At 36.5% G+C, this 25,214-nt stretch overlaps 1 protein-coding gene across 3 annotated transcripts in view; it reads right to left on the reverse strand.

The window, feature by feature from the left end:
- Positions 1-25,214, reverse strand: part of LUZP2 (leucine zipper protein 2) — a 415,984-nt gene that overhangs the window by 38,471 nt on the left and 352,299 nt on the right. For all 3 annotated transcript variants that reach the window (XM_067038081.1, XM_059068958.2, XM_067038082.1), the window contains exons 8-9: positions 16,190-16,264; positions 4,894-5,061 (exon numbers count right to left, since the gene is read on the reverse strand). In XM_067038081.1, the coding sequence (XP_066894182.1) occupies positions 4,894-5,061; positions 16,190-16,264 (243 nt within the window). The remainder of the gene's footprint in view (positions 1-4,893; positions 5,062-16,189; positions 16,265-25,214) is intronic.

The raw sequence follows: 25,214 nt of genomic DNA on the forward strand, positions 1-25,214 counted from the left end.
TACAGATGGCCAAGAGGCACAGGAAAAGATGTTCAACATTGCTAATTATTAGAGAAATGCAAATGAAAACTATCGATACAATGAGACATCACCTTACACCAGTCAGAATGGCTATCGTCCAAAAATCCACACTGGAGAGGGTGTGGAGAGAAGGGAACCCTCCTACACTGTGGGTGGGAATGTAAATTGGTGCAGCCACCATGGAGAACAGTATGGAGGGTCCTTAAGAGACTAAAAATAGCACTACCATATGATCCTACAATCCCACTCCTGGGCATATACCCAGAGAAAAACATTGTCTGAAACGATACACACACCCCAATGTTCACTGCAGTGCTGTTACAATAGCGAAGACATGGAAGCAACCTAAATGTCCATCAATAGAAGAATGGATAAAGAAGATGTGGTACATATATACAATAGAATATTACTCAGCCATTAAAAAGAATGAAATAATGCCATTTGCAACAACATGGATGGACCTAGAAATTGACATACTGAGTGAAGTAAGTCAGACAGAGAAAGAGAAATAGCATATGATATCGCTAATATGCAGAATCTTTAAAAAATGATACAAATGAACTTATTTACAAAATAGAAACAGACTCACAGACTTAGAGAATGAATTTATGGTTACCGGAGGGAAGGAAGGCGGGGGAGAGATAGTTACGGAGTTTGGGATTGAGATGTACACACTGCTATGCTTAAAATGGATAACCAGCAAGGACCTACTGTATAGCACAGGGAACTCTGCTCAATATTAACATTGTTAATCAACCGTACACCATATAAAATGAAAACTAAAATAAAAAGTTAAAAAAAACCAAATACACAAAAAAGTCCTGATCTACTACACACCCTTTGCATATTTTCCTTGTTTTCTCTTTACAGAAAATCAGGCTACAGTTTCCAAGAGGTCAGGGTTGTGTCCTTTCAAATTTGTGTCTCCAGTGATGAGCATAGTCCTTACATGCAGATGGAAAACAATTTAGCTGAATACTTGGCACTTAATGAGCAATCAATGATATTTATTTTCTAACGTATAAGGAAAATCTCCAATGAGAAGAGGGACACTGATGTGGATTTAATGTGTCCTCCAAAATCTTATGTTGAAGCCCTGACCTCCAGTGTAATGGTATTGGGAGATGGGGCCTTCTGGAGGTAATTAGATTAAGTCATGAAGGTAGGGCCCTCATGGTGGGATTAGTTCCCTTATAAAGAAGAGGGAGATAGAAATCCATCTTTCTTTCTGTGCAAACGTTCCTAGAGAAGACCATATGAGCACACAGCTAGAAGGCAGCTGTTTACAATCCAGGAAGAGGGCCCTCATAAATAAATGAACAAGGCAGCACTCTGGTCTTGGGCTTCACAGCCTCCAAAACTGTGAGAAATGAATGTATGTTGTTGAAGTCACCTAGCCCATCACATTTTGTTATAGCAACCTGAGCTGACTAAAACAGAAATGCAGCAAGTGACATTTCAAATGAATTCTCTGGCAATGTTGCTTTGGATTCTCAATAACATAGAGCAAATCCATAAGCTAAGCACAGCCATCTCCCTTAAGGGGAGAGAAGTATGCAGTCATCACTGTATTCAAGGTATGACCAAGAGCCATGCAGCAAACACTGTGCTCTTAGAACACTGAGAATAGAAAAAATAATTCTAACGAGGAGGGCAAGAAAAAATTCACTTGAATCATAGAGTAGGCATGACAACAATGGAGAATGCAGTGAAGAAAAGGAGGCTGAAAAACCTGATTGAGTTTTCCTCAGCAGAAACTTAAGCTGTAGGACTAAAAGACTACGTAGCAGACACATGCTCCAGAATTTTTTTAAAAGTACCAACATGTAAATTACTTTTTAAGTTTTCATCAATAAATTATCATAATATTGAACTGCCCACCTGATGAAATTTGTGACTTTTAAAATCCACAGTAAATATATATATATATGTATACGTGTATATATATATATATGTATTCATGTATAGACATATACACATACATGCATGATGCAATAAAAAAATCTGTCTGCATTATCCAATCTTCTGGAAGAGAAAATAAAAATAAAATGACATTTTTGGGGCTATATTGCTTTTTTTCCAAATGTAGCTTGAAAATTGCTTACTTGGTTGTGTTTCACAGATTTCAGGAAAAACCATTCAAATACCCTTCTCCTTTCAAAGAAGAGGTGAAGATTTTAAAGAAGTGTAGATAATACCCATAGATCACATATATCATGAAAAATAAGAAAAGCTATGATTTGTAATGCTCATGTCACAATGCTCTGAGATAGGCATTGAGGAAACTGAGTCACAGAGAGGTTAAGTGATGTACTCACACACACTCCCAGTCAGCTCCCAGTTAGGTACATTATATCACTGTGGCTATAATTAGCCAACTCTGAAGACTTAGCAGTTAAATGTCCTCATTTAAAAGTTATGTTTTTGGTATTCAGAGAAAAATTGTTTCATGACTGAAAAGTTTGCTTCTTTTACATACACCCTTATCACATTTTATTATTCAGGATTTTTCAAATATTATCTGTGAGGTGCCAGCATAGAGATTCAAAACCCATGTATACATAAAATACAATTTCCACCACTATTGAAAAGATAAAGACTATGAGCAAAACATAAATGCCAGAGAAGCTTTTGTTTGTTTGTTTTGCGGTATGGGGGCCTCTCACTGTTGTGGCCTCTCCCGTTGCGGAGCACAGGCTCCGGACCCGCAGGCTCAGCGGCCTTGGATCACGGGCCCAGCCGCGGATGGGATCCTCCCGGACTGGGGCATGAACCCATGTCCTCTGCATCGGCAGGCAGACTCTCAACCACTGCTCCACCAGGGAAGCCCCGAGAGAAGCTTTAAATGCTAATCTGTAAAATGAAATTCTCTACAGTACATCAACTTAGATTTATTGAACTTTATCTTAAACATTTTGGATTTCTGTTATTATTTTTTGAAAAATGAGCAGTCTCTAAGACACGTGCCTCTAAATGCTTCCTATGTTTTCCTGTGATAAGCCAAGAGAAATAATAAATATTTATTATTTATCTCAATGAACAGGACATATGTTTATTGATGGTAAATCAGCTAAAGTAACAATCAGTAATTTCCTCTACACATTCAGGGTCATAAAGAGCCCAGTTTTAATAATGGGCTGAAATAAATGTATTTTGAGTTGGAGACAAGTGTAATGCGCCCATAAAATTACAAAGCTGCTTTTCCCAAAGTCACTGGACTTAATAAGGCTGAATCTTTGCTCCTCCCTTAGACTAACATGAAGTGAGGCAGTACGTGGCTTCCTGGCAGGTGGGGGAGATTGTGTGGGTAGCTGTGCATTCAATCAATGACCTGTTTCAATAAATTTACCCAGGAGTTTTCCTCAACATAACTAAAATACATTATTATGCGAATTTCTTCCCTGAGTTTGGTTGAATTAAAAAAATACTGTAGACCTAGAGTTTTCAAAGAAGGTTCGGAAAGGTATAAAGGAGAAAAATATTGGCCTAAAAGTTTTTGAGATCCTTCAGGATGTAATAAAAAACAAGAGAATAATGTGAAATGGAAATACATATTTTAAAATGATTTTGACAGAAAAACGAGATTATACAGATTAATGTGTCATCGAGAAATCGACCAGTTACAAAAACAGAACATTAGAAGATTTATTTTGTTTTACTTAGTTTTGACTCTTCATCTGAAAATAGTATTTCCCTAATCTACAATTTGTCCATATCCCCTTTCATCCAAATATAAGGAATCACAGAAACAAGTAGTAAGAAAGCCCCAGATGTAATGCATCATTAGGTACTTGTAACAGTGGTTCTCAGGGGTTTTTGCCCAACCTCCTCCAGTCCACTGGAGGTTTGCTTTAGAAGTTGGACTGGTATCTATAACATTTATTTTAATAGCAAGTGATCTGAGGCACGTAATAAGAGAACCAGCACTTTCAAGTATACTGCCTGAAACTAAACTCCTTTCTGCAATAACTATTTCAGTTTACCAAGATTTATTTAAATGGAGAGGCTGCAGATTGAAGGTTCTGATGATTGAAACAGAAGCAGAACTGAAATGCCCCCTTTGTCCTGTCTAAAGTAGGGTGGTGGTAGGGATTTGCAAGGAAGATTTGCTGAAGTCAGTTGATCTCAAAATCCCCTAAGGAGCTCTTAAAAACTAATGATGACTGGAATCAAACCAGAAAGAAGTTGTTTTAAAAGGTCCAGGGTGAGTCCCAAGTATCAGGATTTTTTTTTTTTTTTTTTTTTTTGTGGTATGCGGGCCTCTCACTGCTGTGGCCTCTCCCGTTGCGGAGCACAGGCTCCGGACGCGCAGGCCTAGCGGCCATGGCTCACGGGCTTAGTTGCTCCGCGGCATGTGGGATCTTCCCGGACCAGGGCACGAACCCGTGACCCCTGCATCGGCAGGCAGATTCTCAACCACTGCGCCACCAGGGAAGCCCATCAGGATTTTTTTTAAAAGACGTATCCCAAGTGATTCTAATGTACAGGCAATCTTGAGAACTACAGACTTAATTTCTGCAAAACATATCCACTTTTGTAAGGATGGTGGTTATACCTTAGGAGAAAGTATTTTCCATATTAGACCTCTGGTATATACTGGAATGTAATACAAGATATTTTCTTTTAACTATTGTAAAATAATGATAATAATAATAATAATCCTGCCTAAGAAACAGCTGGCTCTCTACTAAAGAAAAGTTGTTTTCCAACATTCTCCAAGTGACTATAGAAACTGGGTTACTATCTCCCATTTACTTCCTGATTTTTCAATGAATTTGATATCTTACTTGGATTCACTTTCATGATAATACAGAATGAAGTAAAGTGAGTACCTTACTCGATTTTACTCTTCAAAGAACAAATAAAGTGTACCTTGCTTCTTGTCCTTGCATCTGCAATCTTAGTGTCATTTGGCATGGATGGAATTGATATCTGAGTTGGACTCGGCTTGAAGAGATTCAAAGGGGGAGGAGGTTGATCATTAAAAACAGTTGAGAGGCAGAGTTGTACCGTCTCTTTCATTGCTTTCAGCTGCGATGCCTATGAAAACAAGAGAGATCACAACACAATGTTTACATGTGGTTCCGGTCATCATTTACCTGCTTAGATTCTCCCTTTCCTCCTACCCTACACTTGTTCCCTACACAAACACGTATTAATTTTCAAACGCAATTGCCTAACATAAACTCCATTATGACATGCCATCTAATACACCCTCAGTCTGTTTTTTAGGAGCTAATGTGTTTCATGATATATATTGAACACTGGAATTCAGAGACATATCTTACATTTTCCCCTTGAATTGACATAATTTCAATCATGATACTTTGCTGGCAAGGAAATATACTCTAGGGTCACTCTAAAGTGGAACATGTCCTTCTTAGAAACCTGCCATCTTTCTATTAGCAACAACCTTCTTTATTACTAATGACTCCTCTTGTGATGTAGGCTTCTGTGTTTCTCAGATAGGCGTGTACCTCCACTCAATTTCTGATACAACTCTTATTACCTCTGGGCCCTGTTAAGTGGTAGGAGTTATTTGGATGTGATTGTAAGTGACAATATCAACATTTTCTATTAACATAGTATATCATAATATTCTAAGCACTTTCACATGCAAAAAATAACTTTATGCTTTCAAACATCTGAAACTGGCATTATTATTTCTATTTCACTATAAAGGAAACCTTTTTTCTTTTTTAAAATATTTTTAAATTTTATATTGTAGTATAGTTGACTTACAATGTTGTTTTAGTTTCAGGTGTACAGCAAAATGATTCAGTTATAATATACATATATCCATTCGTTTTTAGATTCTTTCCCCATATAGGTCATTACAGAGTATTGAGTAGTGTTCCCAGATCCTTGCTGATTATCTATTTTATATACAGTAGTGTATATATGTTAATTCCAACCTCCTAATTTATCCCTTCCCCCACCTTTCCCCTTTGGTAACCATAAGTTTGTTTTCTAAGTTTGTGAGTCTGTTTTCATTTTGTAAATAAGTTCATTTGTATCATTTTTTAAAATTTCACATATAAGTAATATCATATGGTATTTGTCTTTCTCTCTCTGATTTACTTCATTTAGTATGATAATCTCTAGGTCCATCCATGTTGCTGCAAATGGCATCATTTCATTCTTTTTTTGGCTGAGTAATATTTCATTGTATATATGTACCACATCTCTTTATCCATTCCTCTGTCGATGGACTTTTAGGTTGCTTCCATGTCTTGGCTATTGTAAATAGTGCTGCAATGAACACTGGGGTGCATGCATCTTTTTGAATTATGGTTTTCTCCATATATATGCCCAGGAGTGGGATTGCTGGATCATATGGTAGTTCTATGTTTAGTTTTTAAAGGAACCTCCATACTGTTCTCCATAGTGTTTGTACCAATTTACATTCCCACCAACAGTGTAGGGGGGTTCCCTTTTCTCCACACCCTCTCCATCATTTATTGCAGACTATTTTTTTCTTTAGGTTTACATCCCAAGGCAGACAACCATCTCTAATTCCCATCTAACCCCCAAATCCCACTGCTAAAAATATTTTTAATTGCTGACAAGTTTTAAAAATGATACAAAATTGAGTAAAAACGACAAAGACATCCCCAGGTGCAAAAATGAAGAGAGACATACAACCTTGGGAAAATCTCATGGTAACTCAGTGGTAACTGGGGACATGCATAGACCCTAGTAAGACAATAACACATAAACATCCACTTCAAGATATGAAATATGGTCTTTGGGGTGAGAGAGATGAAGACAGGATTAGGTGCTAAAGCCATATCCCTGGACAAACTGGCATATGTGGAGTTTACCCTTTCACTGTACCCATGGATCAATGAAGCAGCAAAGTCTGTTGTCTCTTCCTGTCAAAGTAGTATACTCCCAACAAAACTACTGCCTTTTATATATGATATCAGGAATACACTTGCATGTTGTATCCCATCCTATTTCTTGTCTCCTATAAAGCCTTATGGTCAATTTCTTGAGAGTAGTGACTATGACTTTGATCCTTACCAATGCCCATCTCTGTGTTTTCTACTCACATGTGGTATAAAATTTATCCTTAAGATGAGATTGTCTATTGCTAGAATAGCAGTTAAAGAAATCTCTCTCTGGTCATATCAAGAGATTTTTTTAAAAGGCAACAGTAAGAGCAGCAACTGGCAATATATAAGCAATAGGACAAACAGGTACTTCCTTCTCATTAATCTTTCCCTGTCAAGTTGTCCAAGACAAAATAAAAATCTGATAAGAACTAGAATGGAGGGACTTTCTTAAGTGGATGAGAGGGAGCTAAGCTGAATGGTAACCTTATATTCAAAATGGTCCCTTTTATTTGTTTGCCTGAGTTGCTAGATTCTTGCCCTTTCCCCACTTAATTACTTTCTATGATTGATCCTGTTTGTTTCCTTCATATAATTTATCATTGATTTTAATTTATATGTATATACATATGAATAAGTTGCCTATTTTGTTCAGAACTGTATAGCTAGCACATAACACAATCCCTGGCACATTAGAATGAACACACACAAAAAAGTTTTTGAATAAATGACTTAGGTGAAAATGTTGTTTCTCTTTTGTCAGGGAAAGAAATTGACAAGCTATATCAATAAAAAGAAATGAAGTAATGGCTCAGATTTCCCTTCCTATTGATTCTTTGTTATAATCTTGGATGCCCCTTCCCTCCTCTCACTACAGAATAAGAGATCATGGCACTGGGTGCTGTGTCAGGAGTGAAATATTCCAGATGGCATTGAACAATTTAAATATATTTTCGTTTTCTTATATTATCATTAGACAATGGAAATAGAGCTAATGTGACAAGGTCAGTCAGGTCTTGGCCAGCACTCAAAGCTAACATGGCTTTGAAATGTAGATTTTCAATGCTTAGATAATGCAGGAAGTAATGATAGTTATTTTATTCACTGCATTCATATCATGGCTTCTCTTACAGTATATGTGTAAAAGTTGGGTCTATAACAGTCATGAAGTATATGTTGACATAATAGACAAATTCCTGAGTAATGGCTGAACTTGGATGCCAAAAGTAAATAATGAACAGCATCAAGTTAATAGTTCATTTTCAGTAAACATTGTTTAGGCAGGACACATTTTCCAATGGAACAGTCAATGGGATAGGCATATATGCTACTTTAATCATCTGAACTTGGTGCAATCATCTCTTCTGCTCCTACAGGCCTCCTGACATTCTCAGGGTCACCTTGGATGGCAGTGTCAACAACACATAGATATAACCTCCAACTCCTCACCTTTCATATCCGTTGTAGTCAGTTATCTTTGCTCTTATGTTTCAACCTATTCTTAATCTCTTAGCTTTTGATTTCATTTCTTATTTTGGGATCACAAGCCTATGACTTGGCCTCCAATATTAGATTCTGGCTCCTCTCCTTCATTATATTGTAGATTTTTCCTACTAGAGACCACAGGTTTCTGTGAGCAATGCTGCTCCAGTTTGGTCACCTTTCTACCAAAAAAAAAAAAGCCCATGTCTTTCTAGTTAGTCCCTCTAACTTAATAGGGCCTGTTACTGACACTACTCAGGTTTGGCTTGACCCATCCCATGAGCAGGACCCAGATAATGATTTTTACACCAAAATGGCATTACATTTTAATTTGTACTGCTAGCTGTAGTCTGTTTTAAAATTACAGGTAAGGTCACTGTTCACTTTGAAGTTCACTGGAACAAGATGTCACCTAATGAAATACAATGTAAACCATATAAAGTATACTTTGCTCTAGATCGTACAACCTATTCCCTCTTAAGATCAGCCTTATTTTTGCCCTTGATCTTCTCCCCACACCAAAACACTTTTCCCGCTTCCTTTGCCACAGGTTAGTAAAATGCAAAGTCTTTATGAAGATCCTGCTTGTCACAATGTCCTTTATTTATAGCCCACTGAACATTCCAAGTTCATTCCCATCTTAGAGCCTTTACACTTGCTGTTTCTTCTGCCTGCAGAACCCTCTTTCCAAACATCTACATAGGAAATTTCCACTTGAAATGTATGTTTCAGCTCACATATTATCTTCTTCAAAGTCTCTATCACATTTCTTAAATTATGTCCTATGAAGCCCTTGTCATAAATGCATATTATCTTATCGTTATATCTATTTCTGTTACAATGTAATTTCTTTGAGGGCTGGTATTCTTTTTCTTTTTAAAAAAATTTTTATTTTATATTGGAGTATAGTTGATTTACAATGTTGTGTTAGTTTCAAGTGTACAGCAAAGTGATTCAGTTAGACATATACATGTATCTATTCTTTATCAAACTATTTTCCCATTTAGGTTATTACACAATATTGAGCAGCATTCCCTGTGCTACACAGTAGGGCCGGTATGTTTTTGGAGAATCACTGGTTTCTAACTCAACAAATGTTTGTTAAATGAATAAATAAAGCAAACCCTCCAGAGGATATGTTTTATGTGAGAAAATAATGAAATATTTCTCATTTTATCCTGTATATTATATAACACAAAAAGTATTATTTTAGACATTAAAATACTACTGCTTATGTTGTATAATATGTAAAGCTTATAAGAAATTTTTGTTTATATATATGATCTTGAGACGGTGAGAGATTTAGAAGGCAATTGTGTGTGTGTGTCTGTATGTGAGTACTTTTCTCAGAAAAATGCATTTTGGGGGGAACAAGAATATATATATTGCAAAGACAACAGTGTCCCTAATTTCTCACCTCCTGACAAATAAAAGTTCACAAGGTAATATTCCTGTCTACCTTCATTTATTTAAATGAAGATGTGAAGTCCTCAGAGAGATCTGGGTGTACCAATGACAGCTGGCTTTGGAAAGATTGTGAAGGACTGTGAATCCAAAGCCTTTCCCCTTACCTTTACTTCACCATGAAATTGGCTCTATGAATCCTATAAAGTCATTCAGCAGTTTTATTTTTTCTGCTCTAGGTGATCTCTATGTCCCTTGTAAGTAGGATGAATAGCATGTGTGTTAACTTATGAAGTTATATTACCTTCATCTATCTACTCAATCAATAACTATTTATTATGCTCTTGCTGTGTGCCAGACACACTGTGGCAAGAACAGTTCTTGTTTTTTTTACTACTTTGTCCTGGGAGTCTGTGCAGATCACCTAACTTGTGTCATCTGTAATACAATGTAATAATGCATGCTGCTCTGGGTGAAATTTTGTGAGGGTCAGATGCAATAGAAACTTTTAACATAAGAATTTGAGAGATAGTTTCCAAACCATAAAGTTGTTTTTACATTCCAGTAGCTGAGGCTAACTATAATTCATAAGATATTGCCAAATAAATAACTGATTGCTTGGAAAACCAAGATTGATTCTTAGATCTTGAGATTATTATTGCTTTTATTGGGAGAGTAAACTGAGACTTCTTTCATGAGAAATGTGAAATGAGAACCAAGTTAGAGTGTGAAGATATTGTTTTCATAATTTTTTTTTTTTTTTTTTTTTTTTTTTTCGGTACGCGGGCCTCTCCCTCTTGTGGCCTCTCCCGTTGCGGAGCACAGGCTCCGGACGCGCAGGCCCAGCGGCCACGGCTCACGGGCCCAGCCGCTCCGCGGCACGCGGGATCCTCCCGTACCGGGACACGAATCCGCGCCCCCTGCACCTGCAGGCGGACTCCCAATCACTGCGCCACCAGGGAAGCCCTGTTTTCATAATATTTATTAAGTATTTAAGGCTATTTGAAGCCGGGATATAACATTCTTTGGAACTAGACACCTGAAGAGAATTTAAAATCCTCATATAAAAATGATGGGGAAAGGTGAAGAGCAATTTCATTAAACTGTAGTTTTTATCCATTTTGAAGTGAGCTAGCATTTCTACCTGACTTTATGATTGCAGTTTATGAGCCTCAAACATACCTTACATGAGATTTGTTGAAATCAACCTCCAGTAATATGCAATGCTTTTATAGTTCACTGTAGCAAAAGGAGAGACAAGATCCTGAAGGTTAAAGAGAAAAATTATCACAGAGAAGCACTCTCTCTATGATCTCATTCACTAATAATAATAATTACTATGCTTCCAGAGTGTTTTTCATGTGCCAAGAATTCTCAGTACTTTACTTTTTTTGATGAATAGCATTTTCTCATCACCCTTATAAAGTGAATTTTTGTTATTATTCCATTTTACAGTGAAGTATAGAGAGTTTGAGCGATTTGAATATGGTCATTCAGTGACAGAGTTATGATCTGAACACAGACAGACTGACTGTGGGGACCTTTATTTAAACACTACAACATATAATCTCGCATCCTGAATCCAGTCTGGCATTGTGAGGGCTAAGCACATAGTGCTCTTGGTAGAAGTGGGGAGGAGGAAGGCATAGGATGGATAAGACAAAGGAGAAAAAACTACATCATCTTCAAGTTCTGTGACTCAGGACAAACTACAATTTGCCCATGAAGCGTCATGTGACAAAGCCAGTTTTTATAACTCACATGTACTTAAAATACACATATTCACTCTTTGTGTTTCTCTGAACTCCTGGTTCAATGTATAATTATTTCCCAATTTTTGGTGCCCAACAAAATTGTCAGAGATGTGGGACCCAAGATTGTGTATCATAAGTGTTTTCTGTTTCTCATAGCACCTGGCACATAGTGGTCACACAAAAAGCATTTCAAACTCATATAGTCATTCACTGACTAAGTGGATTATTTGAAGTTAAGTAAGGGAAAAAATTTAATGTAAGGAAGAACATTCCAACCATTATAGTTATTAAAAACTCAGAGTGGGAGAGCCTGCCTCAGAATCTTGGAAATTCAACGTCTTTCTAGAACTTAAAACAGGGATAGCAAAGAAAGGAAAAATAAAAACATGATCTAGGGCTTCCCTGGTGGCGCAGTGGTTGAGAATCCGCCTGCCGATGCAGGGGACGCGGGTTCGTGCCCCGGTCCGGGAAGATCCCACATGCCGCGAAGCGGCTGGGCCCGTGAGCCATGGCCGCTGAGCCTGCGCGTCCGGAGCCTGCGCTCCGCAACGGGAGAAACCACAACAGTGAGAGTCCCGCGTACCACAAAAAACAAACAAACAAAAAAAACATGATCTAATTGAACTTCAGGATTATACGTACCTCTGATTCTCTGATTCTACCAATTCTATAAAGAGTCGTTTCCTTTTTAAAAACTAATTGGTATAAACTTCTTTTATAAATTAAAGAAATCTCATAAAGTGGAATCTTGGTAAGGTGAATTATATTTGACCTAGTCTACAGAAAAGCAGGCAGGTTTCCCTAAAATTCTTAAATATTATATTAATTACTTGGATAAATATAAAATGAGACAATCACAAAGGAGCGAAATTGTTAAAATATCTTATTCATTCAAAAGCCATATTTATCCCAAAGATGTAAACCTTAAGAAGGAAAATATTTATAATTCACAAAATGTGCTTACAGTTCCCCTAATGCAACACTTTCTAGATATCCTGTTTGAAACGTTAGTTATGCTCGCTATGAAGAGGTTTTGGCCGCATATAAATGAAGAAAATGCCTATGTGAGATCCAAGTCTTAAGGAAGTTGTGGTCTTTCACAACCACTGTATAGTGAGAAGGAGGCAATGAGACCTCCAAAATGAATCTACCTAAAATGTTCCATCTCTTCTATTCTGTAGGTTCTAACTGGTGATTAGAAGGCAACCTCCTTTCTTTACAAAGTTGCTAAATGTATACAGATAATATTGCAAAATAAGTTATGAATGTGATCATCTTACTTGCTTATTGTTCCAAATAAAATTATTGCTAAGTTTTGATCACAAAAATGGAAAGCCCTTGACAGCAGACAGAACCTTTCATTTTTTAAAACTGCTTATTTTGAAAAATATAGGGGCATAGAGAAAGACATAACAAACATCAGGTAAATAGCAACCTGAATTAAATGTTAAAAAGCATCATTTAAATTATATAATATGTTATATATAATACTTACATAATTATATTAAATATATTTATATGATAATATATGCATATGGATATTTTAATATGCATGTACACATTTATTACATGTAACTAATGTATATATACATAGCATGCAATATAATGTATGTATATAATGCACAAAATATACATATGCATATGAGTAAGTTAAAGATTGTACAGCTTTAAAAGGATAGAACATTTGAGAAACAGTAGATATATCTGTAAGCATCCCTAGTGTTATTTCACTCCATCTTTCCCCAAAGGTGATTGCGTCCATAAATTTGATATGAGTATCTTTCTACTCTATTCATGATATGTAATCAAAACAAAATATGCTTCATGTATTTGAACAATTGTTAAATACTGTACATAATAATTCTGACTTTTTTCATTCCACAGTGTATGTTATAGATATATCAATATTGATACAGGTATCTTTATATTTATCAATATTAAATTTTGATTACCATTTGAAAATGAATATAGAAAATACATGGATTATATATATTAATTTTAACAGCAAATATTTAAATTATTTCCTTTTATTATTAATACAAACACTGCTGTATTTAATGTCCTTATGCACGTTTCCAAGTACATATGGATAAGTGAAAATTCTAAGGTACACACTTTTAAAAACTGATTTTAATAATTACACTCCCATTACTAATGTATCAGAATTTGGTATCACCAGACTTTTAAATTTTTATCAATTTGATAGTGTTGAGATGTTATCTCATTGTTTTTATTCACATTTCCACTTTTCTGGTGAGGTTAAGTATTTTTTTAAAATAAACTATTGAAATATAGCAGATAATGAAAAAATATATGGGTCTTAAGTGTACTTTAAAAAATTTATATATATTTTAAAGAAATATTGCTGTATGCATACTGATTTAGGATTGCAATATTCTTCTCCTGGACTGATCCATATGAGACTCTCTTATCACTAAAAAGTCTTTACTTCAAGTCTACTTTTAATGATGTTCATGTTGATACACAAGCTTTCTTTGTATTACTGTATACAGAGTTCATCTTTTTTTCCCTATTCTCCTACTTATAGATCTTTTGTTTCTTTATATTTAAAGGTGTCTTTTGTATGAATTATGAAGTTTTTGTTTAATATAGTCTTATAATTTTAGCCTTGTACTTGGAATATGTTAACCATTTAAAAATTTAATTACTCACATACTTAAATTGATATCTACCATTTTACTATTCACTTTCTATTTTAGCTCATCTTTTTATATCCAACAATTTGACTATGAAGTGGGTTATCTTTGTGTTTAATCTGATTGTGCATTATTTATATTTTTGAATCTGTGGTTGATATCTTTCAAAGTTACTGAAAATATTTAGCCATTATGTCTGTGAATATTGCTCTGTTTGTCACTTCTTCTGGCACAACAATTATAGAATTTAGAAATTTTGAAATTGTCCTATACATTTCTTATTCTTTTTCTGCTTACTTTCCATTCATTTGTACTTTCTATACATTAGTATAGGTATTTGATATTAACTTTCCTTTCATTTCACTAGTTTTCAGTTCTACTATGTCCAATCATCCATTCTGCTATTAAACACATGAGTTAAATTCTTAATTGCATGAATTATATTGTTCTAATTCTAGAATAGCTAGTTGATTTTTTTATAGATTCCAAGTCTAGTGAAAATTTTTGCCTTTTTACCTGTTTTATATTTCTTCTATTGTAATATATGTAGTGCTATATACATGCCCATAGAAATATTATGCATATATATGTATATAATAGTTGTTAAATTTTTGAGTACTTATTTTCTTATTCCAATATCTGAATCAGCTCCAGGTGTACATCTCTTGTCTTCTTTATTTATATTGGTCAGATTGCATTCTCTCTTTACATGTCTAGAAATATTTTTATTACATGCCAAATATTGTGTATAAATGAACCAAAAATTCTCCAGATGATATATAGAGAAGGTTTATTTTTCCATTGTTAGACCGAATGATGGCTAACTCCAATCTAATCAAGAATTAATCTCAGGCAGGGGATGCATTGAATATTTGTTAAAATGCAGATTACTCTTGGATTGGACCTGTTGCTACATCATAGACTTTTCATGTGTCTGACTGAGAGCAATGTGGGTGTTTTTCATCTTCTCAAGTCTGAAATACTATGATTTCATTTTCAGATTTAGAGTTTTCTGTATTAATATTTTCTAGATATATGTTTTAGGAATTAGAGAAAATTACTTTGGATTCAATAAATGCTTGCTGAGTGAACAAAGAAATAATTTAAAAATCATTTTACCCTTTTGTTCTGGGTGAACTAAAGAAAAAAGGAATATTTACTTCCCACAATTTTATATAGTTGATTTAAAAATGAAAGGAGGCATTAAGAAATTTTTCCAAATACTGTAACTATAAAGCAACAGAACCATAATTCTAAATTTTATGACTAATTCCTTCCTCCATGTTATATTTCCCTTTCCATATACCAACTCCTTATTCTTCATGCATGTCTCATACGAAGAGCATTGATAGGCAAAGGTAGGCATCAGATGGGAGTTGTGGTTTATTCTGAGCATGTACAATTGTAACACAATGAGGCATTAACAAAAATAAAATGAAGTAGATGAAATGAGGTAAAAAGAGGCAAAGAAAACCTTTTGAAATTAATGTTGATAATAGTACAACTTTGTGAACTTTAAAAGTGTGACTTTTATGGCACGTGAATTTTATTTCAATAAAGCTGTTATAAAGATGGAATGTCAGCCACTCTTGCATTATCTTTGTATAAACAGAGTTGCTTAAGAGAGCTACTTTCTTCTTTTTATGCCTTTTCCACCAGGACTTTAAGATTTCCAAAATAAAAAGTGTCAATGACTACTTCCATTTGCTTTACAACTCATTCATACAAAGTTAATACATGACATCTTTGTTGATGCTTTAAAGTATGTTTATTCACTGTAGTATAGAGCAAGTGTACGAGTAAGGTGAAAAATAAAGCCATGTAATCACAGAGCTGCAACCTTGAGTAGATTTACTATAGCAGCAAAAATAAGAAAAGAATTGAGTTCCAAAGAAAGTATCAAACACTCATGAATTCTATCACCATATTACATGCACAGCATCTGGAATTGCATTGATAAATCAAGAGCAGCAATGAGTACACCTAGCTTCATCTGCTTCAACCAAAGTCCAATGGCTCATGGATGTCAACTTACCCGGTCAAGAGCTGCTTTCTCCAGTTCATTTTTCGCCACAGCTAATTTTCGTTCCAGTTCAGTAAGCTGTTGGGCCTGTAAAATGAAAGAGGTAAATCTTTTTAGTAAATTCTACAGCCTTTCCCCTCCACTTTAAGTATCTTTCATTCATTGCCAAAGAATTAGAAAAACAAAAACAAAAATCTTGTGAAATTCATTTACAATGCAGGTTAAAAATACCCTATTACATGGTCATTTGGTTAAGCTGCAGAAAACGTTGTTTTGGATGAATATACACTAAATGTTTCACTGGGTCAAAATGTCTAGTTGCAAAGTTCCAGCTCATGTCCCAGAAAATATTTATGGTATAAATCCATCAGTCATGTTTCTAGTTGCTGTGGACTAAATTTTGTCCCCCCCTAAAACTCAGATGTTGAAGCTCTACACCCCTCCCACACACCATGTAACTGTGTTTGAGGATAAGGCCTTTAGGGAGGTAATTAAGATTAAATGAGGTCATAAAGGTGAGGCCCTGATCCCACAGAATTGTTGTCCTTATAAGAAGAGGAAGAGACACCAGAGACCTCTCTCCACCCTCACACAGAGGGAAGATAGAGTGAGAAGTCACCATCTATCTGCAAGCCAGAAAGAGCTCTCACTAGAAAATGAATCTGCCAGCACCTTGATCCCAGAACCATGAGAAAATAGATTTTGTTTTTTAAGCCACCCATTCTGTTAAGGCACCCTGAGAAGCCTAATACAGTAGTATTTACTCTTTTTCTATTTTTATTTTTAAACCAGTATAACTCTATCCCACCATATCTCTGTATCTTTGCAAATGAAAAGAGCCTCAGATTTGGAAGATGTGTTTTAAAGTCCTGCCTCCACCAATGCCTAGCTACTGTATATACTATAGTTATATACTGACAAAGAGATGCTCTGCAGGCTCACACAGGATCTGCAGAAGGGCCAGCCTCCCCTCATGCTTCAGAGCCTCGCTACACCTCTGGCTTTTGTCAGTCTCCTACATTTAGCCAATGAAAAAAATTTAAATCTGGCAGGAACAGACGCTCGTTCTGATGGTCTTGTGAGGCAAGGGGATTGAGTTCGCCTGGGAGAAGTCAGCACAGGGGGCTCATCACTTCTGCAGTGACCAGGACGTCCCCATTCTGGATCTCCATCCTGGGTGTTACAATGCTGTGGGTTTGTAGCAAGGCTGTAGCCAACCACCAAAGTGCCTACTTGTCTTTTGCTCTTCCCTTCTCTCCCTCACAGTCTGGAAAATAGCACCCTGCACCACTGTCCTTGAATAACCTTTTTTTTTTTGCCTTATGGTAAGCACCTAGGCAGGAGGAGAAGGTGAGGATATTTTTCTTGATTATGAAAACCTATATCCATTCTTTGTGTCCATGCATAGTTTTCATCCCCTAAATCAATCTGTGCTACTTTCCACACTTGACTCTTTTGGACAATAATTTTCCAGTAGGCAACTGTTGCCCTTAAACAGTAACCTAATCATGTACATGAAATATATATGTGCACTTCTAAATATACAATAATGTTTAAGAATAAAATCATTGTGAATGAGGGAGAGAGTGAGAGAGAGAGAGAGGACTGATGAAGAGGGTTGTTTCCAATTTGAGGGCACCTCCAAGTGAGTGGACTCTCATAAGCTCTGAACCGTGGGCCCCCCTTGGCCTGTGTGTCTCTGTCTTTCTGGCCACCTGCCCGCACATCAGGAGGGCTTCAGGACCATAGGCCTCAGTCTCGCATTCCTGGCCCGGACTTGGGCCACACTGCTGGCCCTGCATTGCGGCTGCCCTGGGTCCAGATGCATTCCTCAACCACAGAGCACTCAAGACTTCCCCTGTGACAATCCCTGCTACCATAGGCCCTGCCAGAGCCAGCTTCTGTCCACAGGACTGAGGCCCCAAAGAAGGAAGAAGAGTGGTCCTTCTGTCTGTGCCCAGCTTCTAGGCCTAGGACAGGAGTTAGGGAAGACAGGGTGGGGCAGCGCGTGGGCCTTAGTGGGATAGTGGCCATCCCCACACCCCTGGTGGCTGTACGCAAGTTCCTGGGAACTCGTGTGGCAAGAGGGCAAGCGTGTCAGCACCAGCCGCAGTGCCAATCAACATTCTCGGTCACCAGCTGGAAGGGAGTTAGCGCTGCCCCGAAATTGCCTATGTCTTGAACACCTTTCTACCCCCCACAAAACATGTCATGATATCTTCATCCTCAGGGTCCTTTAGGTGGGCAGCCTCTCTCCTCAAGATGCTGTCATTCATTATCTGCAGTCCCACTAAACAATGACTTCAGGGTGTACAGCCATGCAGGAAGCCTGTATCAGGACAGGTTGAATGAATTCCAACAGAAATAGCAAATATGCCTTTGAAAGCTCATTGCCATTAGTTTCCAGGATTTCAAGTATTTACCTCTTCTAAGAACTCATTGAACTTGGTAAAGTCTGGCCAAGAGATCTTGGGATACAAAAGGTCACAAAAACAGTAAGAAAAGTAACCACAGGGATTGCAGATTTGGACTCATATTATCATACTTTGGTCTTAGTTTTGAAAGGATCAGCTACTGGATTAAATCATATATCATATTTATAAAATTATAGAAAATAAAAACAGGTCTGTGGGTTTTAAAGCATCAGAAAACCTATGAAAGACAGGAGAGTTTACTGGATTGTGAATTTTGTCTGTTTTAAGTCATTTATGTGCTTTGTCAATTTAATTCCCATGAAAAAAAGGATAGGGTTGTTTCAGGGGAGGTAGTCGTGAATCTAGTGTAGATTTCACTCACATCCAATCTTTGAATAAGTATCTATAAAGTGATTAGTTTTGTTCAGACTAAGAAGGAAACATCATCTGTGTACATAGGTTGAAAATACACATGAGGCAGCAAGCATGTAAAGTGAAAATCACAATATGAGACTCTAACTGCTAAGCTGAGCGTGTGTGTAAGCTGCAATAGAGAACAGAGGAGGCCTGAGAAGTCAGAGTATTCTTCCTAATAAGAATAACACCAAAAAAACCTAACATTTAATCTTTATGTAAGTATATTTTCTCATTTGAGATTTATAACATGAGAGGCTAGAGTCCATATAATAATTTTTAATTTACTCAAAAAATTGTGAAGCTCCACAGCTCCAAGTTTTTATAGACCACAAAACACTGGAGCCTGGCTTGGCTCTGCCATCTGGTCTATCAATTCTGGAGCTGTTCGTTGCTGTTTTTCTCAAGGATCCACCTTAAATTGGGCTAGATTATGAAGGATGAAATCAATGCTGTATTTAATGCAAAAACTGTCTTTTTTTTCCTAAGAAACCTAAATGTGTAGTCGTAGAATGAAGCAAACAGAAAGGACATAATGTAGACAGTTAAATTTTATCTGAAATTTTAATGACCCATTTTACAAAATTTTGGCAAATGCATACATCTGCAAGGTTCTAATTCATTGTTTATACATTAGGTGTGTAATTCAATATTTTCGAAAACTCACTGGGACAAGGATTATCTTAATCCTTTTCCACTTCCTTCCCTCTAGGTGAGACTATCAAGGTATCTTCTTTCTAATTTTCTGGTGAATTTCCCTGAGATTTGTAGAATATGAAAATATTTATACCTAAAAAGGACCTGAAACGAGTTTAACACTAAATGTATTAGAATATTAAACATAAATTAAACACATGAGATCTACGGAAAGCATATATGTCTTGTGAATGGGATGTGAAGGTAGATTATGGGTAGTGACAGAAGAAGAAGGCACGGATGATGGGGCCATGAAGTTCTATCCATTTGTCTTGACTGTGCTGCAAATTTGTTCCAAGAATTATGGCAGCCAGGTATTCAAAAAAAAAAAATGTTGGCTCCAAAACGGTCATCACCAAAGAGAATAAACACACCAGAGACACACATGGAGCAGGGTTTTTCCAAGCAACAGGTTCTAGTATAAAATTATAACAAATGAATTTTATAATTCAACTCGGAGAATCAATTTGTTTTTCAGGAGCCAAGAAAATGTGGAACAAAATCACAGTTCATTTTAAACTAAGTATAACACCTAGGCTACATTGATTGTGTGTGTGTGTGTGAGTGTGAGTGTGTGTGTGTGTGTGTGTGTGTGTGTGTGTGTGTGTTTCCACTGAGACACAGCAGTAGGAGCAAGTCAAAATACTGGCTTTCCCAGAAAGAGAAAGACAAATGCCATATGATATCACTTATATATGTGGAGTCTAAAACATGACACAGATGAACTTATCTACGAAACAGAAACAGACTCCATGACATAGAAAACAGATTCATGGTTGCCAAGGGGGAAGATGGATGGGGGGAGGGATGGATTGGGAGTTTAGGGTTAGCAGATGTAAATTATTACATAGAGAATAGATAAACAACAAGGTCCTACTGTACAGCACAGGGAACTGTAGTCAATATCCTGTGATAAACCATATGGAAAAGAATATGAAAAATAATGTATATATATGTATTACTGAATCACTTTGCTGTACAGCAGAAATTAACACGACATTGTAAATGAACTATACTTGAATAAAATAAATTTTTAAAAAAGTAAAAAAGAAATATTGACTTTCCTCTAAGGATATGCACAATAATTCTTCTCTTTCTCACACACTCTATAAGATCGATTGAAATACAGTTGGCTGATAAATAGCTTAGATGCCAAGATAAAGAAATTAAACCTTTTTTTTTTTTTGTCACCATTGAGTCTTATCAATTAGCAATGCCTTAGACATAATGAGTCAACAACATTTAAAGAAATTAAATCCCTGACTATACTGGGTTAAACTGAAAAGAGATGAGGGACAGTGCAGACTTTTGAATGCTAATTAAGGTCTCAACTCTTTAATCTTCTGATAAAACATAGGAAGAAGGGGCTTCCGTGGTGGCACAGTGGTTGAGAGTCCGCCGCGGGTTCGTGCCCCGGTCTGGGAAGATCCCACGTGCTGCGGAGCGGCTGGGCCTGTGAGCCATGGCCGCTGAACCTGTGTGTCTGGAGCCTGTGCCCTGCAATGGGAGAGGCCACAGCAGTGAGAGAACCGTGTACCGCAAAAAAAAAAAAGTCAATGTTAATATGTAAAAATTATAAAGTTCAGCAAGGCTTTTCTTTGGGAAATAAGAGCAGATATACATATTTTTTCTCAAAGTTAAATTCTTATAAGTATCTTATTGCCATTATGTGTATGTGTACATGCATTGTAGTGATTATGGTCACTAAAGAAAACTTATCGTGAATAATTTTTTATTATGTTCTCGATATCAATTCCCTTTCTCCCCTCAAAAATGCCTAGACATTGGAGGTGACTGCTTCACACTCTTTCTCAGCCATATTATTTTAGGAGACAATATCTCAACACTCAGTTCCAGAGATCAGGATGCAATTTCTTAAAGCAATTACTCTATATCAACTCCCTAGTCAAACGATTGTATTGGGTTTGGACATCTAATTAATGTCAGGCCAGAGACAAGAAGATATTTACTGGTGGCTTCTGCGATGAAAGCTGCCTCTCTTCATTTGAGTGAATAAAAAGTATATTCTCTTTTTCTTGGTAGTATAGTATGAGGATGTTTAAGTCTAAGCTCTAATGGGCATTATTTATTAAAAAAAAAAAAGAGGACAACATGAGGTTAAACTTGTCCTACAGACGAAAGCAAAGCATATAAAATAGATAGTATAGGATCTGGTGACCTAGAAAACTTCACAGTCAAACCACACCTGAAGTCAAATGAATTTTATTTTTGTATTTTTGGTTATTTGTATTTTTCGTTATTGTGAGTAAATAAAATTCATTTTTATTAATTAAATTATTGTTAGATATTTATATTTTTGTTATTTAAGAATAAAAAGGTTCAAGATTCTTGACATGACACAGTAACTGGTTTTGGACTAGTCTTCCTCTTGTAAACAATTATGAGCTAATCATGCCCAGCTGTGAACCTTGAAATATTGAAACCTCACTAGGTAAGACTCATGACTACTCCAGGTTTCTACTTGAGGACAATTTCCTGACCTAAGTGCAAAGGGCTCAGCTCCAAGCAGATCACTGTAGTTGTACTGAACTGTGGAGGCAGAGATCAGAGTTTGTGGCAGATTAAATGGCTGGAGTATATGGGGCAGAGCAGCAGAGAAAAGTGAGGTGAGCAGGGCAGGGCCTCCAAAAGTCAGGTTGTTGGGAGATGTTCCTGCAAGTTCTTGGCTGAGAGTTGGACTGCACATACACAGAGCAATACATTACACAAGGCTAATCACAAAGAAACTGTTATATGACTCACAGCAGAACAGAAACCCTAGAGGTAGAGCACTGCAAAAGGATGCTAGCATTCTATAGACATTCATAAACGTTATCAACACCACAGGCATCAAAGCGACAGCCTTTAGGTTAATAGCCTTGCACAAGAGCAGTGGTTGGCAAACTACAGCCCAAATTCCAAATCTAGCCTACTGCCTTTTTTTTTTTAACATGTGCATGTTGTTTTTAAAATTAATTATTTTTTTGGCTGGGTTGGGTCTTCATTGCTGCACGCGGGCTTTCTCTAGTTGCAGCGAGCAGGGCTACTCTTAGTTGTGGTGTGCAGGCTTCTCACTGCGGTGGCTTCTCTTGTTGCGGAGCATGGGCTCTAGGCATGCGGGCTTCAATAGTTGTGGCAGGCAGGCTCAGTAGTTGTGGCTTGCAGGCTCTAGAGCACAGGCTCAGTAGTTGTGGCGCACAGGCTTAGTTGCTCTGCAGCATGTGGGGTCTTCCCGGACCAGGACTTGAACCTGTGTCTCCTGAATTGGCAGGCAGATTCTTAACCACTAGGCCACCAGGGAAGTCCCTGCCTATTTTCATAAATATAATTTTATTGGAACACAGCCACCTTTATTTATTTATGTATTGTCTAGTTGTTTCTGTGCTACCATGGTGGAATTGAGTAGTTGCAATAGAGACCATATAAGTTTGCAAAAACTAAAATATTTACTGTGTGATAATTTACAGAAAAAGTTTGCTCAGTCTTGCCCTAGTATAAAGTCCACTTTTAGGATTGCCTTAAGAAAGTCTAAATCAAAACCTAGATATGATTCTGGGAGGTGGGGCTGGGGGAAAATTTTTGGAGATTTAGCTCAGTCAAGTGAGAGAAGCTTAAGATTTATCATGGACTTTTCGCATATCTGCACTGACAGAATATAAAGTCAACTCTACATCAAGGTAAATATCAGTGTTTAACTGTATTATTAGACAAAAATTAATTATCTTCTTCTGAAGATAAAATCCAGAATCTCTGTAATCTATAAGTGACAGTGTCTAGCACAAAATAAAATCTTAGTGGTATGCAAAGAAATGAAATGTATGACCTGAAGTTAAAAGAGCAGACAATGGTAGCCAATATCTAGATGGCTCATATGTTGGATATAATATTGTAAGGCAGTTATTAAAAGTACTATCAAAAAATTAAAGGTAACATGTTCTTAATTAGTGATGAGATAGGTAATTTTAGCAGAAAAACTGTATTATGAAAAATAACCAGGGCTTCCGTGGTGGCGCAGTGGTTAAGAATCCGCCTGCCGATGCAGGGAACATGGGTTCAAGCCCTGGTCTGGGAAGATCCCACATGCCGCGGAGCAACTAAGCCCGTGCATCACAACTACTGAGCCTCCACTCTAGAGCCCATGAGCCACAACTACTGAAGCCTGCACACAGAGAGCCCGCACTCCACAACAAGAGAAGCCACTGCAATGAGAAGCCCGCGCACCACAACAAAGAGTAGCCCCACTTGCCGCAACTAGAGAAAGCCTGCGTGCAGCAACGAAGACCCAATGCAACCAAAAATAAATAAAATAAATAAATATTTTTTAAAAAGAACCAAATGGAAATTCTAGAAAGAAAAATTTCACTGGATAGACATCAAAAAAATGCAGATGAGAGAAGAAAAATCTACTAAATATGAAATGATATCAACAGAAATTATTCATTGTGAAAAGCTGTAAGGAAAAACAAACTTGAAAAAACATGAATGGCACGGGTCTCAGAGATCTTTAGAACAATATTAAAAACACTAACATGTGTATTGGAATAATGGAAGAAGAGTGTGAAAAAATGGAAAAAAAACATTTAAAATTATTAGAAAAAATTTAATAAAAGATGTGAAAAACCTATATGTTGTAAATTATGCAACATTACTGACAGAAATGGCAGAAATTCTAAATTAGTGGAAAGATATACCATGTCTATGAATTGAAACATTAAATACTGTTGAACTGAAATATTCAATATTCTTATGATACCTGTTCTCCCCATATTAATCTATAGATAAAATACAAACCAGGTTAGCATTCCCGTAGGATTTCTTTTTTTTCTGTAAATGTACTAAACTGTCCCTAAAACTTGTATCTAAAATAATATTTTAAAAAACACTGGAGTGTAGGACTGAATGCTGTCTGATTTCAAGACTAACTCTGAAGCTACATTAATAAGGACAGTGTAGTATTAGCATAAGAATAGACATATACTAAAAAAAAAAAGAATAGACATATACTGAAATAAATTAAAACAGAATCCAGAAATCTGCTCAAACAAATATAGTCAATTGAAAACATACATAGCCATTTGGCTTTTGAAAAAGATAAAAATGTAAATAATTCAATGTGTAAAAAGTAATAACTTCAATAAATGGTGATAAAGGATTGAAGATTATGTATATGTATGTGTAAAATCAAACTTGACCTTTTTTCAAAATTTATTTTACTCAAGTATAGTTGATTTACAATGCTGTGTTAATTTCTTTTATTTTTTCTTTTTGGCAGCACCGCACAGCATGCCGAATCCTAGTTCCCCGACCAGTTATGGAACCTGTGCTCCCTACATTGGAAGGGCGGAATCTTAACCACTGGACCTCCAGCGAAGTCCCAAACTTGACCAACCACTGGATCTCCAGGGAAGTCCCAAACTTGACTTTTTCTTTACACCATTCACAAGTGCTAATTTAAAATGAATCATAGACCTAAATGTAAAAGATAAAAGTATAGAACTTCTGGAAGATAATTT

This window comes from Kogia breviceps, chromosome 7 (assembly GCF_026419965.1).
Source record: "Kogia breviceps isolate mKogBre1 chromosome 7, mKogBre1 haplotype 1, whole genome shotgun sequence".
Classification (NCBI taxonomy): Eukaryota; Metazoa; Chordata; class Mammalia; order Artiodactyla; family Physeteridae; genus Kogia; species Kogia breviceps.